The 15814-nt window shown below is 43.5% G+C and overlaps 4 protein-coding genes across 4 annotated transcripts; all 4 read right to left on the bottom strand.

The window, feature by feature from the left end:
• Window positions 1-417: 417 nt before the first annotated feature.
• On the bottom strand, window positions 418-1302 carry BDB00DRAFT_816366 (uncharacterized protein). Its single transcript, XM_053122990.1, has 2 exons — window positions 890-1302; window positions 418-777 (listed from the first exon to the last, which is right to left on the bottom strand). Exons 1-2 carry the CDS (start codon window positions 1142-1144, stop codon window positions 664-666), a joined length of 369 nt encoding a protein of 122 aa, XP_052981202.1. The 5' UTR covers window positions 1145-1302; the 3' UTR covers window positions 418-663.
• A 2768-nt stretch (window positions 1303-4070) lies between these two features.
• On the bottom strand, window positions 4071-6313 carry BDB00DRAFT_786781 (VRR-NUC domain-containing protein; the record flags this gene model as incomplete). Its single annotated transcript, XM_053120639.1, has 7 exons — window positions 4071-4195; window positions 4276-4316; window positions 4392-4477; window positions 4544-4701; window positions 4828-5211; window positions 5300-5990; window positions 6077-6313. The coding sequence occupies 7 exons, from the start codon at window positions 6311-6313 to the stop codon at window positions 4071-4073; spliced, it is 1722 nt and encodes a 573-aa protein (XP_052981201.1).
• A 643-nt stretch (window positions 6314-6956) lies between these two features.
• On the bottom strand, window positions 6957-10529 carry BDB00DRAFT_937996 (P-loop containing nucleoside triphosphate hydrolase protein). Its single transcript, XM_053129266.1, has 11 exons — window positions 10392-10529; window positions 10292-10302; window positions 10163-10205; window positions 9270-10078; window positions 9103-9187; window positions 8954-9024; window positions 8537-8841; window positions 8276-8432; window positions 8115-8223; window positions 7930-8039; window positions 6957-7843 (listed from the first exon to the last, which is right to left on the bottom strand). Exons 1-11 carry the CDS (start codon window positions 10440-10442, stop codon window positions 7051-7053), a joined length of 2544 nt encoding a protein of 847 aa, XP_052981200.1. The 5' UTR covers window positions 10443-10529; the 3' UTR covers window positions 6957-7050.
• A 1-nt stretch (window position 10530) lies between these two features.
• Window positions 10531-14584, bottom strand: BDB00DRAFT_816344 (peptidase family M1-domain-containing protein). Its single transcript, XM_053122989.1, has 15 exons — window positions 14459-14584; window positions 13981-14329; window positions 13664-13828; window positions 13440-13518; window positions 13283-13382; window positions 13127-13194; window positions 12950-13037; window positions 12807-12865; window positions 12676-12703; window positions 12478-12572; window positions 11714-12401; window positions 11444-11624; window positions 11212-11342; window positions 10942-11103; window positions 10531-10852 (listed from the first exon to the last, which is right to left on the bottom strand). Exons 1-15 carry the CDS (start codon window positions 14559-14561, stop codon window positions 10581-10583), a joined length of 2568 nt encoding a protein of 855 aa, XP_052981199.1. The 5' UTR covers window positions 14562-14584; the 3' UTR covers window positions 10531-10580.
• Window positions 14585-15814: the final 1230 nt, after the last annotated feature.

Genomic DNA, 15814 nt, shown 5'->3' with positions numbered 1-15814 from the left:
GAGCGGCACATGGAGGGGGAACAATAAGGTTCAATTAGTAATGTACCGGAATATCATTTAGTCGGATGTCGTCGTCGTCGTCGTCGATAATACTTTGGCTGGGTGTGTGTGGTGCCCCGCAACCTGTGGGTGATAAAGAATGGGGTGACAAAATCATCGGCCAAAGGAGGAGTATATTTTTTTTTTTTTCCAACCTTGTTGACAGGCCACCAAAATAAAAGGCGCGGTGGGCACACACACACACACACACACACAAATGAAGAAATTACCGACTCGTCCCATCCAATCACAGAAATATGTATTACCTAAGTTCCATTGTTACACACAGCCTGAGCGCGGGGTGTGCAACTTTTTGCCCCCTCCCGAATTCTTCCTCTTATTTCACATGATCCTTACGCTGGGAACCGAGACGAAAAAAGGAAAAAAAAAACAGACCCTGTTATACATATACATAGAGGTCGGTGTATCCTGCTTGTAAGTTTATGTAGCGCGCGCGTAAATAATAACACCCGTTTTTGGTATATATAGTCAAAAGTATCTAAGAGTTAAAGGCGAATAATAACAGTAGTAGTGTACATATGTATAAAAGAGAATAAGAGGAAGTTGGAAATGAATGACTGGAGAGAGAGAGAGAGGGAAGGGAATGAGGGGTACATATAATATCTACACATCCACAACACGTTGGACTCTATTGCAATCTGGAAAGTGTTCACCGCGATACTTGATGAGATATTCGCCATTGTCTTTCCATGTCACCGTCTTATTCACAGGGCAGCCCTAGCGTTTCGTTATAATAACAAATAACAGCAGCATACCAACGAGGTAATAGTAAGTACTAAAGTAAAAAAACTTCCAGGCTACCTGAAAAAATGGTGCAAGTCATCATTACCTTTGCGCTGTTGGAGCATTTGTAGTAAACACTCTTGTTGCCGGTCTTTTTCTGGATCGTGTTTCCATTGTTCTTCCAAAAGTAGCCGTCGACGTAGGGGTATTCTTTTGTTTCAACAATCTTGGTGATCGCCTGCATTTCACGTCGTCGTCGAGGTCGATGCGGGAAATATGGATCATAGCGTTGAATCGGTGGTGATGGGAATGTTGTCGTCGTCGTTGGTTCGACAAAGGGGGATGTCTTGTAGGATGGCATTGGGAAAGATACGGGAGAAAACACTTCGTCTTCGGAATGATAAGAGGGCGATTCACGATGGAGTGGTATACTCGTTGGATGTGGATTATGGTGGTGTACTGCGGTGGCATTGTCGAGGATAGCGTCCAGGCTAGTTCGACGTTGTTGTTGTTGTTGTTGAAAGTCATTATGGTGATGATGATGATGATGATGATGCTCTTGTTGTTGTTGTGGTTGTTGTGGCTGTTGAATATGTAATGCAGTGGAAGTAGTAGTAGTGGTAGTGGTGGGTGTAGTGCTTGTGGTGGCGATGGAATGGGTCGAGGATGAAGTGGGTGTCATAGGTGGAGGAGGAGGAGGAGGAGGAGGAAGAGACGGGGTCGGCTGTGATGGTTCCATATTGACAACGATGCGTTGCTGTTGCTGCTGTTGAAGGATCAGTAGATCGAGCTCTTTGGCCCTTAGTTTGGCTTCTTCTGCCCGTCGTTTATCTTCTTCAACTTTGCTCTGTAAGATCAGTCGCAGTAGCTCTGGTTGTGATTGGTAATAGAAAATGACGTCCTGGAGATCACAATTGGCAGGATCAGCAGAGTCTTCTTTGCGTTGCTGCTGCTGCTGTTGCTGCTGCAACGGATGTGGATGATGTGATTGTTGTTGTTGCTGTTGTTGTTGTGGAGGTAAGGAATGAAAAGGCACCTGCTCATGATGATAAAGAGGTACCGATTTGAGCTCTCTATAGTCGTTCATGTCAAAAATATTATCAACAAAAAAAAAAAAAAAAAGAAGGGAAAGAAGAAGAAACCTTGAATTTTCCCGTTTTCTTCTTATATTCGCAAAAAAATAGAGGTGGGATTCCGCGGTAATGGAATAAAAATCCAGCAAATGAGCGGACGCCTGTCTCCACCCCTCCCCCACATCTCTCCTCCACACAATTCAGCCACTTTTTCAAATCCCGGTCCCTGTGAAAAAAAAATTCACACCCATATTATTATTTTTTTTTTTTGTCCGACGAACCCGCAAAGGAACATGGAGAGAGAGGGACGATCAAAAAGCAGGGTCTTTTGGGCAAACGTGGGTGCCACCTGACCTGGACGTTTGCCCAATTCTCAGGCTGATGGTCCTTTGATAACGGCCGAAAGAGAGCGAGAGAGAGAGAGAAAGAGCTGGTGTATAGACAACAAATCAAGTATTCCCCACTTTTTTTACTATTACTAGAATTAATTGAAAGACTTTGAACCGTCCCTCATTCCGTATCGTGCCGAGGGGGGGGGGTGGTGTGGGCGGGATTCCCCACTACCTACAAAGTTCAACTCCCCGGTCCCAAATGTGTTTTGTTCAATTGCACCGTGCGTACTTGGTAATATACCTAGCTAGCTATTAGCAGCAACAGCAGCAAGAACAACGTGGAGTACACCTGACCCGCGCATCTTTTTTTTACATGAAATGTTCTCAGGCCTGTCTGGTGCCGTTGATCTCCACAAAATAAAAAAAGAAAAGAGCGCGCTTTGTTACACACACACACACACACCGTTCGATACTCACGCTTACAGTGCTAAACATACTACTCCACCAGTATTAAGCGGACTATTCGTACCACAGCCATTTGTAAAGGCAAAAGCCCTCTCTTCATCATATGTATATATACACCCTGCAAAATGAAATAGATTCAAACAAGTATGTATGATCAAGAAAGAGAGTAGACAACCCTGACCATGTGGCTATGTGCTCATCATAAATTGAGGGGAGACTACACAGACTCTTCCTGGTACAATATCGTACGACATGTGTTGCACGACCCATACACGCATAGATGCACAGTTTATTCCTCATCATGAATGTACTCTTTGCACAGCCATTTCCTATGACAGAAGCCAATCTATCATGCTACGAGTTTTTAATATGGATCAAAGTTTTTATTAATGCTTAAAATTACTGTCGCTTGCTAGGAACCTACTATCTATCGATGTAGTGTTGCTCTCTCTCTCTCTCTCCATGTCAATGTTCTAAATGCTACTTTTTGTATCACACCCGAAAGATCCTGACGATGCAAAAGGAGAATAATCGATAAAGCAATAGGTTTCGCACCAAAAAAGGTATACCGTCGAAACTTTGCCTTTTCATTCTACTGTATAGCAATGGCAATCGTAGCACATCGCGCCCAAGAGCATCCCCCCCGTTCAGCGTACTACTACTGTTTATAATCAAACTGTTCACAAGTTGGAAAATCAGAGCGTCTATCCAATGCATCCAGCTGGGTGGGTGGGGCAGAATGTGTCGGTAAGCCGGGTAAAACTGGAAAACAGAAGGACCAGCAGCTTTCCAAAGTGACACGTACTCTAATCCTTTTTCTATCTCGTTAGTGAGAAGGAGCGGGAGAGGGGTACGGGGGAAAGTAATGGTGGAGGTGGAGAGCGGGCAAGCTATCAACATCATTTAATATATATTTTTTAAAGAGGGTCGATCCCCCATACCCATCACTCACTAGAATTAAAATACGACAGGTGGCACCAACAGTAGTAGTAGTAGCAAAAAACCACGTTGGATGTTTCTCATGGCTTATGTTATAACCTCAAACCACAATGAATCATATCAGCCACGCTATAGTAAAAAAAGAAGAAACATGGAAAAGATTCTTAGGAATCCCACATCAAGTTGTACGTTGTGTGTACACAACAAAAGAAAGAAAGTTTCCCGGTTGTTCGTGGTTCTGTACATTTGGATGACAGAAATAAAATATGGGGTGTGCTGTGTGAGAACAAAGAGGGCAACAAGTCCATCTTGTGCAACCACCCGCAGTCTTCCCCGGATCATAGCGTCATTATTATTGGATGATTAAAGAGTTAGAGGGTAGAGAGAGGGGGTGGGTTCTGGGTATAGAGAGAGAGAGAGAGAGAGAGAAAGAGAGAGGGAGGGTATATAGGATCGCCCTGGGTCCATCCATTTGGAATCATAGTAGCACATCTTCACCTTTCCAGATCTTGACATAGCACACTTCTACAGCGAGATTGAAGCCTGCTAATGTATCAATCCAAGCCTTTTGCGTTTCCGACAGTTTGTCTCCAGGGCCTTTGACTGTCAACAACAATGTATCCGATGGTTAGCATGTTTAGGGGTAATGATGTGTTGCAAAAATAAAACAAATGAACCCTTACCTTCAACAAATAAGCATTTCTTTCCTTCGTAGTCCCAGCAGCTGGTATTAGGACAGTTAAAATCAAGAAAAAACAAATCGCACGCGCGCGGGATCTTAAGAAACATATCAATTTACCACAAATCAGGCATGCCACCGCGGCGTTGTCCAAATTCTTCTGCCAATAGCCGACACAAGGATGAAAGTGCCATTGCACCCATACACTAAAATCACATTCACCAAATCGATAAGCAAATCCTAATAAAGTCATGGTGCGTGTGTTGCTTTACCTCTGCTAACTGCAATAGTTCTTCCAGCGTATAATCCCAGTGCACACCGACACATACAGTCTGTCGTGGTCGTTCACGTTCATCTACTCGAGTAATCAACTCTAGGAATTTCCCTTGCTCTATGTCCGCGATCCTGCCGTTGATCATACCAACGCGCCCTACAAGTAAGGTTCATTTTTTTTTGGTACACATAGCGTGTGAGTGTGTGTTCCTTGTTGTTGCATATACACATAGATAGACGCATTTAAATTGTACAACCATGCCAAGACTGTATAACTTTTTACCAGCATAAAAGGAATCAGAACCCATATCCAGCGGCGCAGTTTGGTAGGGTGTTTCAAACACGCCATCCCTAGGCGCAAACACAATGTCCCAAAACAGTAGCATGAAAAGCATCGAAAGCATGCCGTTCTCTGTGTGGTGCCCTTGGGTATAGCCTTGCTTCTTGTAATAGTCGAGCGCCAGCGCTTCAACCGAACATTCTGCACCATCGTCCGCTCGCCATACTGATTTGAACCCTGTCACCGCGTCTGAGATCCGTTCGCCATAAATAATTCGCTCTTCCGGCTTTCGCAGTTTCAGGTATGAAAAGTCCAATTGTTCGCGTTTGGGTATCGCAAGATCACGTTCCAGTCTATGGATACGTCGATGCAGTCTGTGAAGATCGACTATCATCATCCTCAATTCAGTAACTTTGTATCAAGTCGACATGGAATAAAAAAAAAAGGGGGGGTGGGGAGAGAATATATAATTTACTGGAATGCACCGTTGGATCCTGGACGCCTTCAATACACGTTGCCAACGCTTGCTTTTTCGCCTTGCGATCCACGTTTTTCATTTGCACCAGCGCTAGACGGTCGTACCAATAGCCCCGCTTAGCAAGTCTGTACACTTTCTGATCCAGCAGTTTGCGTAACATGATGCCTTCTAATTCATATTCATGGAGTTTCGCAAGAACGTGTGTTCCATGGTCCAAGAGTCGCGTGTACACACGGCATGCTTCGAATTGTCGCAAGGCATAGCATCGTGTCTCGTCCCTTGTTTTCAGCATATCCTCCCATACACCGATGCAATTCTCGCAAAGCTCCCAGCATGCAAGCATGTCGCCTACGACGACTCGACTTGCCGTTGAACATGTTAAACTTTGCTCTTCAAATTGCCGCTCAATTTGCAAAGCCTGCTCGTATGCTAAAAAGTCATCCCGTGACGGCCAGACGTTTGTGGTACGACATGTCACATACTCGGGATAGTTGCGTCGGCTGATACGTGCTAATATGGCAGCCACCATGGGGTTATCTTGTTCGAGAACCGTGAGACGGTAGTAGATTAAATGGACTCGATGGAATAGCGCGTGTACGTGCTCATCGAGTAAGATGCAAGAACCAACACGGCGACGGATTTCGGCAGCATTGTATTGCGTCTTGATGGCTGCAAGATAGCCGGCTCTCTAGTTTCCCAATTTTCTGTGAGTGTCTCCAAATTTCCCCAGTATGTCACACAAGAGAGAGTAGGATGCGTCAAAGGAATTCTTACGTTGGTTGCCCTGCAGGGCGCAATTAGTTTCAGTTCCTCAACCGACAAGAGCTCCAACGCGTCGTCCACTGGAATTTCGTGTGTCGCAAGGAGACCGTGCTCACGTAGCTGTCGTCCAGCAACATCGAAATCGCGTACATGCTTATTGTTCGCTTTGAGCTTATCGAGTCGTACCCATCGTCTCTTTCTTCGCATCCACAGTCGAACAAAGAGATGCTTCGCTTCGCCTACATACATTTTTTTTTTTTCGGTCATCCAAAATTTGTTCCTTTAAAAACAGGGCGGTACCTGTTTAGGTTCACCTGAAACAAAAACAAAATAAAATACCGTCTAATTTGTGTTGATACGCGTGGAATACGGCCAGTTCACTAGGCGTGAATAAAAACTGTTCTCCGTCTAGTACAGTGGCAAGCATCGTGTTGAATTCGTCCGTGTACATTGAGCTTTCATAGATCGTTTCGTCTTTTTCTGGTCCTTTGTCATTATTTTCTCTGGCGTTCGTGTCAACGACTGGCAATGGTGATCGATCGGCAGTGAATGGTGGATCGTGGTTCTGGTTTTCTTTTTCGCTCTCCCCGTTGTTAGGGTCAAGTTGTTCTTGTTTGGCTTTGGGCAGAGTAAAAAAGAAATCAAGCTTCTTTTGCTCTGGATGAGGGATGGTTTTTATTTTTTTCTTGATGGATCGTTTCGTTGTGGGGTTGTCACTGTTGCTGCGCTTTGTTTCCATGGTTTGGTTAGAAAAGGAAAGAGAAAGTGGCTGCTCCGACTCTTCTTTTTTTCGCCTGCGTAGCACAGAGATATGGAAAGGATGACAGCGGAGTCCAGCCTGTTACTGACCATGTACTGTACGTACAGAGTAAGCTGATGGTGGATTGTTTCGGTCAATGTTTATTTGTAAGTAGTGGTAGTTTACATGTTCGAAATATATTAAAAAAGTGATGATGATGATGATGGTGATGATGATTCTTTCTTTTTTACTGCATATCCACGTCTTCCTCTTCACCCAACTCGGCCTTGATCCTCTCGCCAAATGTCTCGACGCAAGCAACTTTACGTTCATGAACCTCATCCAAATCGTTCAGATAGTCTTCGTAATTTTGTACAGTTGTCGCAAGCTCGTCACAGTCTTGTTCATCATCTTCGTTAAAGTCATGGCGACTGGATATGTTGAGCGACAGCTTGGATATCATCTTTTTCTCCAGCTTTATACACTCTTCGATTTCTTTAAGCTGTGCTCGATGCAGCTTGATGAAATCCCGAATGTGTTTGACCGATATTTGAGGCGTATCGGACGGTGTTGCAGATGGAGACTTTGGCATAGAATTGGGTCCACGGTTGGCGATGACTGCTGTTCTTGAAGAACCTGGATTGGACATACGAGGTGTGGAATGGAAAGGATCCTCTATAGGTGTGCTAAACACTTCTTCGGGTGGTGACGAGAGTCGTCGAAGATACTGCTGTTGTCTTTGTGGTGAGTCCGCATTGTCCTCATCATCAACGTCATCAGGGTGGTGGTGCGCTTGTGGCGTAGCCAATGCATTGTTGCTCATCTGGCTTGGGATATCGATATCGAACAGGTTTTCTGTTTGTTCCTCATCATACATTTCATCTGAGTTTGCAATGCTGGCTAATTCGTCCCTATGCTCACTCGTATCCAATCCACCCATGCTGGCATTGGTGTCGTTTCTGGCCGTAACAAGTCCGACAGACTCTTGCTGTTGCTCTGCTAAAAGTCGCGGATCTGATTCTCCTTTGAGCTCTTTGACTCTATCGATAATTAATTTTTTTAAACGCGGGTAAGTTGACATGCACCTTGTTTTCTTGATGAAATAATGGCGCGCGCTCCCATTTACCTATCCGCATAACGTAATGTATTCAAAGTATGCTCACTGTTTGGATTGTTTGGCGATATCGTGGCAATCATACATGTTCTTGAATTTCCAACGAAAGAATCTCGGAGTACCTTTAAAAATGCAAACAAACGAGAAAAAACTTAATGTTATAAGAGCACATATATACGCTAATTTTGCGACTGTACCTGTGTCAGTTTGCTTCCGCGGAAAGGCGTGTGTCGCTGATCCTGATCTAATGCACGAATACACTCCTTGAGCGCGAGTAAGCTCTTATTGATCTCTGCGCCTTCCATTCTAAATATAAAGCATTAGAACAAATTGACGATTATTTGTAAACGACCGTTACCTTGTTTTTTGGTTCGCTTCACCACGGTCTGCTCCTCGTTCACTACCAGCCAAGTCAATGAAGCTCAATTTGCCATGGATGGAACCATCTTCCTTCTTTATGAGCACTTGCAGTACAGCATGTGACCGCGATGAATTGTTATTCGCACCAGTTCGTCCTATACAAAAAAAAGAGCAATTGTTAGTCTTGGGATGTACAATCTACTTCTTACTACTGACGTTTACGAATAGAGTATATTGTATTGGCTCTCTCTGGGCATACCTGTTGTTCGTGCTTGGCTTCCAACATCAAATACTTCCATTAATCGGCTGACGTCTTTGATAGGAAACTCTTTAAGGCCGGCAATAATGACGTTACTATTTCCATCATCGCGGGGTACAAGCTTGTTGCGCTGGTTCAGCAGGTCGTATAAATGCCCTTGATAGATTTCATAAAAACCCACCCAGGCAGACAAGTGGGCATATTGGGGTAGGCCGAGCATAGCAAAAATATCGTGAGCCGCTCGTACATACAGACCGTGCTGAGGATCCAGCATCGTATATGTTTTTCCTGAACCAGTTTGGCCACTATATAGGATCGTATTACAGCAGGCAAGTTAATGTTACGTATCCTCACACTTTTTTAATTCGATAATAAGGTGTAACTTTAAAAAAAGGGGTCAAGCGTTCAGAAACTTACTATGCAAAGCATGTTGCTTTACCACCTGAAAACATGTACTCGACGAGCGGTAAAGCTGTCCGGCGATATATCTATACGAATCATTCGTCTCTTTTTAATCAGTTCTTTTTTTTTCTCGAGTCACAATATTATCAAGAGCAGGTGCGTACATTGAGATTGCCTGTGTTACTGTCAAATACATCGTCAAACGTAAAAGAGTGTTGTTCGGTGAATCGTGTGAGATCCACTTTTGTTCTAAAATTGTATTTAGCATTGGTAAACCCAAAGATCATCATCACCTACACAAAATATGCGCAGTAACTTGAAATTCACTTACTTTGGTGCGTTGACTTGTATTGTTCGTGCACCAACAACAGGTGCCACATCTGTATCACCGAGCATAGTTTCTTTTTTGCTTAAAGGCCGTTTACGGACACATACACGTATACGCTGATGTAAATCACTTGAAGTTGTTGTGCTTGTTATCGTGGATTGGTGGTGGTGGTGGTGTTGTTGTACTGGTGATCGTGATTCAATATATTCTTCATACGAAATAAGTGGGCCTGGCACTTCTGCGCTCAATCGTCGCTTCGATGGCCCAACAGGTATACCATATGCATTCAGCAATCGTCCCGATTTCTGAACTTGTGGCAAATCTTCCTCCACTTTCACCTCGACACCCAAGTCTTCCAGATACTTGGGCATCTTGGGCGGCGTTTTGCTGTGATTTACGCGTGACGGACTCACTGTTGTCGCTGCTGTCACCGACATATTTGCTGCTGTTGTCGCTCGTCCATTGCGAATGGGTGACCGATTGGATGGTAACGCAGGCTGGCGTGAATAGTAGGATAACCTCCGTGGAGCAACGGTGCTTGTGCGTACGGTGGATGATGCTTTTGGTGAAGTACTCGTGCGTGGTAATGTCTGCTGAGCCAAAGTCATTCGTCTAGCATGTTTTTCTGGTGGCGTTTTATCGGTTGTGGACGTACGTTTGCGAGACTGTTGTGGCGATCTGGCCGTTGATGTAGTGCTCGTGTTGGAAGATTTCGCTCGCATTTGTTGTTTCAAGTCGTCCGCTAGCGCCATAAACTTCCGTTTGTCGTCGATAGAACGGACACCTACTTTTGTGCAATCTTGCATAGACAACTGTAACAAGATCATGTACGCTGTGAGTAGATGTCTACCTTTACTAATGTGTTTTAAAACACTAAATGATAGATCAAATCTCACCTCTGCCAAGCTGTGAAGTGTCGACATGCCGTGAGAGTATAAACTTTTGAAAATTATCGTGGGGAAATTAATGACTGTGTGTGTTGCTATTCAAGTGTGGTCTAGTAATTAGCTAAAAGACAACTGTACCTAGGATAATACTGCAAGAAGAAAAGACACTGAATTAGGTACGGCGTTCCATGACGAGCTTAACAGCAAGAATTATTGGTCAGGCCCTTTTTTTCATTACCTGTTGTAAATTGTATTTCTTCAAAGCATCAAGAAATAGTGTACTACTCATCGAACTGGCTTTTATTATTGCGTTTTCGAAAAGGACAAAGGAAAAAAGAAACGAGTGAGTTGAAAGGGGGGAGGGGGAAAAGCGCGTAATTCCTGCTGCTGTGCTGAAAGAGAAAAAAACCAAGCTACACTACGCGAGTCACGCGCTTTGGTCCAGTTGTTGCAACTTTTCTTCCAATTTTCTGACGCGCTCTTCGAGTTTATCAACGTGCTCCTTTGTCGATCGATCGGGCGCGCTGCTTCTTGACTGATACAATTCGTACAATTTGCGATCCAACCAGGATTGATCGTCTTTAGAGTACAAGTAACGCGATCCTTCAACATCGTTATAAATGTGTCTGGCTTCCAATGCCACAAGTCCATCGACTGCTACCGTGCGTACCGTGAGATTGGGGTCGCGTAACAACTTGGCTGTTACACATGGATGTAAAATTGATAAATGTGAGAGGGTTTTCGTTAAATAAAAATAAAAACAGTTTCAGCTATCTTGCTAACTTTACCAAACGTTTCCACAGCAAGTCTTTGGAGTTGTTTCTCTTGCCATTCGGCAGAGTACTTGAGACCCTCCAATGCTTGCGCACGAGCGCGCATGGGTTCGATGTTGTAACCAACGCGGCTGATGAGGTACTTGAAGCCTTCTTCGCTACGATGATAACCAAGTGCTGGATAGCCCCCCCCAAGGTAAACGAATATCAGTCAATTGAAAACGACGCATTGAATGGCCTGATGATGTATTTCACGTAGTGTGGTTCTTCAACCGAAGAAAGTACCTTTCAGTGCACCTGCACGAATCAGACCGTGCTGACCAATCTTGGCGTCATCTTGAGCAACACGTAAAAGGTACTGCAGATCTGCATCGTTTTGTTGGACTGCCAGTGCTACTAAAGCAGCGGCATGCGCCCTATAAATGATTAGCACAAAAAAGTTAGCACTGTTATTTTCATAGACCACGAATGATGGGGTTATATGGAAGACATGTATTATCAGCAACGTGTCTCTTACCTGTAAGGCAGTTGGTCTGCGCGTGATAAGACATCCAAGATTGCTTCTCTTAGAGTATCATCTTGGATTTGGCATGCCGTTATGACCGTAGACATTGCAAGCGGTTCGGTTTCTTTTTTGACCATCGAAGCGAGAATCTTGAGTGCAAATCCGCTTTTTTGTTTAGCTAATAACGCCGAAACTATTGATTTTCCACATATGTTTAATAAACATGACACTCTTTTTGAAGATATATCTCTTGAATCTCGATCTTTTACTGGGGGTACGTACCTTGAGCACGAACACCATAGAATTGCTCTTGCAGAATATGATCTTGAATAAACTTGAGCGCAGAGTACGATCCGTTCTTGATCAGCTCGTTATATGCCCAGATACGAGAAGGCACGTCTTCAGCTTGAGTAGCAGTGTTTTCCAAAACGCGTTGATCAGTTGACATATCCAATGTGTGAAGTACACGGAAATGCGGATCTACACGCACCATCGACGGAAGTGTGCCCTTATCGCAAAGTACAAACGTCGTCACCCTAGTCGCATCGCGGTCGAATTTGATTGTATTCTCGTACTTGTTTCCCTTGTCGTCCGTCAACTCAATGTCAAGATCAAATGAAAACAGAGGAACATCGCCATCCACTTGAGTTTGCGTGATGGACACCTCCACTAAACCACGGCTCAAATCGTGATTAAAGTTTCCCTTGAGCATAGGATAACCTTTTGAGTACAGCCATTCATCGAAAAAGCGTGTTAGATTGAGTCCAGATGCCCATTCCAAAGATGCTTGAAAGTCGCTCGTTTGCACGGTTTTGGTTGAAAACTTTTCAACATAGTGTTTGACACCAGCCCAAAAAGCTTCATCACCAAGAATTGCGCGTAGCATGTGGATGCGCCATGCACCACCTGGATATGTGTGAGAGTCAAACATATCCCACGACGAATCGTACATGCGCGTAACAATAGGACGCTACAACCGTCATGATTATTAGTTAAAAGGCAAGAAAGCAAACGTTTTCATGATTACATAAATTAATACTACTTACCATGTAATCTTTGTTGCATTCCTTCATATAACCGTGAGCATTTGTAAGCATCTCAAAACGGAAATCGTCCTCAGAGAGATTATCTTGTAACCAGCCTGCATGCAGAATTGTTTTTCTTTGTTATTTGCTTGTTCCCTTTTTCTTTTGCACATATGTTTCTCACGGTTATTGCTGTTTTCATATTTTGATAATACTCACAGGACTCCATATAGGTGGCCCAACTCTCCTACATATGATACCAGTGCTCCAAGTCATCAGTTACTAGTTTCTGCCCCTCTCGTCTCTGCTCACGCAAATTTCAGTAATTGAAGGGTGTTATTATTGCAAACCTTCAACCAAGCATGTTCAAAGTGACGTATGACTAATAGATCGCCGAAATAAGTGTGTGCTAGCAAAAGAAACAACAATATAAGTTTGGTATAATATTTGTCAGGAAAGTGCAGATGTAATACGTTGACGCGTAAAGATATACCCATTTCATGCACGTTCACAATGTCCACGATATACTGGCGCTCCTTGGCATTGATCTTGTCTAAAACTAGCATGTCCGTCCAAGTAACCTACAGATATGCCATTACTACCCCTCCAATCCCCCTCCTTGCTCCACAAAATCAGCCCGTTGTAATATATTTAACAAATTGATATTTACCAACGAAATGTTCTCCATGGCACCTCGAATAGCAGGCAAAGCGATCTGATAATACTTTGGCCACGGGACTACGATTGACCAATGAGTCAAAACTTTAGTGGCACAATAATCCTCTGGCCGGTTGTTTGTTCCTTTCTATGTAGTATAGCAGCTTACATGGTACGCCAACCTTAGCTTCGAGCCACTTGATCATATCAGGCGTTTTACCAAACGAGCGCTCAAGATCATCCGATGCGTAACCGCGCGCTGTGTAGTACTAAAAGTCATTGTGAGGTTACACTTGTTTACAGCAGAGACAATTTATGGACCTTACTTTAACAGGCTTTCCATCGACTTGGCCAGCGTCCACCGAAACGAAATCCCCCACAGCGAAGCATACAAGATACGACGGGCTGGTGTTTTAGATATGAGCTTCATTTTATCATGTTGATAACCCGATCTGAGAACATATCTCCTTTCTCTTTTCCTCTCTCTCTCTCTCTCGATCTCTCTCTCGATCTCGAAAATTGAAGAAAAGTAATGACTGGATTGTATTACCAAGGGTAATCGAGCTTCCAACGTGTTGTTGTATATCCATTTTCTGTTTGCTCAGAGATCAAGGCACCGTTTGCCAAAGACGTATATTGGGATGGCGCAGAAATTGCCCACGTCAGCGTCGTCCGAGCCGTCGGAAAATCGATCGTGGGCAACCAATAACGTGCCCTTTTTTTTTGAACACGGGAACCATCATATAACATAGTACAGAGGAAGAATCAGTTTTTTGAAAGAATACAACACTGTATTACGTGTACGTGCCCTCATGCTATTGTTTGTGTATATATTTATATACGGGTAAATATTTGCTAATAACCTACTTTTCTGTTTCATGATCGGTGATCGCCCAACAGCACTCCTTGTCGTTCATAAGTGAGTCTTCATTTTGAAAATACAGGCCGGCAATCGGATGTTCTACTTTGTAGCTCACAGTGACGTTGCGCTGGGTGTTTTTTTCAAATGGTTCAGGCCAGTGCAATTGGATCCGATGACCATCATAACTATGGGATGCACCTTCGACGTGCAGCTGCTCGAACCCTTCAGCGTTCAGGGTGACAGACGATAGTTCTTCTCTATCTCTAATAAGCGCCTGGCCTCCATATCCAAACGTAATTGTTACGGTGGCTGTAAGGCGCTTGTCATGCAGATCATTGAGCTTGAGCTGTATATCTATTTATTTTTTTTGATTTGGTGTTTTAGTCCTGAGGCCTTGATCGAAGAGTGATGCCGTGGAGCAAAGAATGCTGAAATGCTAGAAAGAGAAACAAGGTTCCCATTTTTTTTACAATATTAACATACCTAGATGCTTTGGCTCAATTACAGTGTTTGGTGCATACTGGTTTACTGCGTTTGCCGAAGCGAAATAAGAGGTTGCACTTTTACAGCAAAGGAGATTGGGCATGCTTTCAGACAAGAGAGAAAGAGCCAGAAGTCGGCATGAAATCTCGGAGAGAAACGTCGTTTTTACCTGTTGTTCGTCGCCCAGCCACGTGCCCTCATCGCCCCGATTACTCCTCTTCAGAGTCCAATAAAGTCACACGTCACTGCATTTCCGTACACTTTGCAAAAAGCGAACATTCGGGAAGTCGCATGCATGCATGCTTTCAGGGCCATTACTTTGGATGTATGTACTGCATGATGCGTCGAAGAATTACATACCAAAAAACTGCAATTCGCTACTGTGACCTGGTTTACATACTGTAAGCTGTTTCAAGTTTCTGTAGAACAAAACCGGTGTCTCGGTATTGTGGTGCAACCAGTAAATAAGATAGTGTACATATCGTTAGGGATCATAAATAATCCAGGAGCCGGAACTGTTATGTTTCCAAATCACATTTTAAAACTTTATGGGAAAATGTAGAACTCGGGTAACAAACAGTACGAGGCATCATATTGACAATAAGAGCCAGTATTCAGGAAGAACCTGTAAACAGGAGACAACTATAATGCAGGTGGTGCATGCTGCCGGATGCAGATCATGAATCAAGGTTATGGTTCTTTTTTTCACATAAAATAGATTTACAAATCCACTCATTTGTAGCAATCAGTCAAGGTTGTGTTACTACAGTCGACAAACAGACGAACTTCTTCACAACGTGTAAATGAGAAGCGCTTTCAGTAGCTTTCATCTATCTTGAAACCACGGTCACAATGTTATCATTGGAAACGACAGGAACGTCATTTAAAACAAATGCTTCACTTTCCTTTACTAGAGTCGATTATACTATCAAATAGCAAAATACGAAAGCGGACAGAATTGCTTTATGCAGTACTACTGACTTGCTGATTATTAGCTCCACGACAGATGGCGGACGTTATATTATGCTAACTGATCGGTTTGCTGTTCAAAATAATAAAATTGAAACAAAGCTGGGGCAGGGAAAATAGAGAGTATCAAAGAACCATTATTCGAGTCGCAATGATTAACGAGAGAAAGCTTATAAAATCTATCAAGCAGCCAAGTCCCATGCAGGTTGTGGAAAGGTGCTCTTACCTGACAACACAAGGGATAAAAAAAAACCACCTACTTGAATGAATGTAGTTCAAAATGACATACTGTTTGCCGAGTGGACTCGGTAGGTGGTCTTGATATATGTTATTAATAGTTGATAATGTCACCTGTGGCCTCATTTTGCTTACAGATTGCCGTAAGCG

Source organism: Zychaea mexicana (assembly GCF_025766255.1).
Source record: "Zychaea mexicana strain RSA 1403 chromosome Unknown BDB00scaffold_24, whole genome shotgun sequence".
In the NCBI taxonomy this organism is placed as follows: Eukaryota; Fungi; Mucoromycota; class Mucoromycetes; order Mucorales; family Lichtheimiaceae; genus Zychaea; species Zychaea mexicana.
The sequence above is the reverse complement of the archived record's forward strand: the minus strand, read 5'-3'. Positions and strand labels throughout refer to the sequence as shown.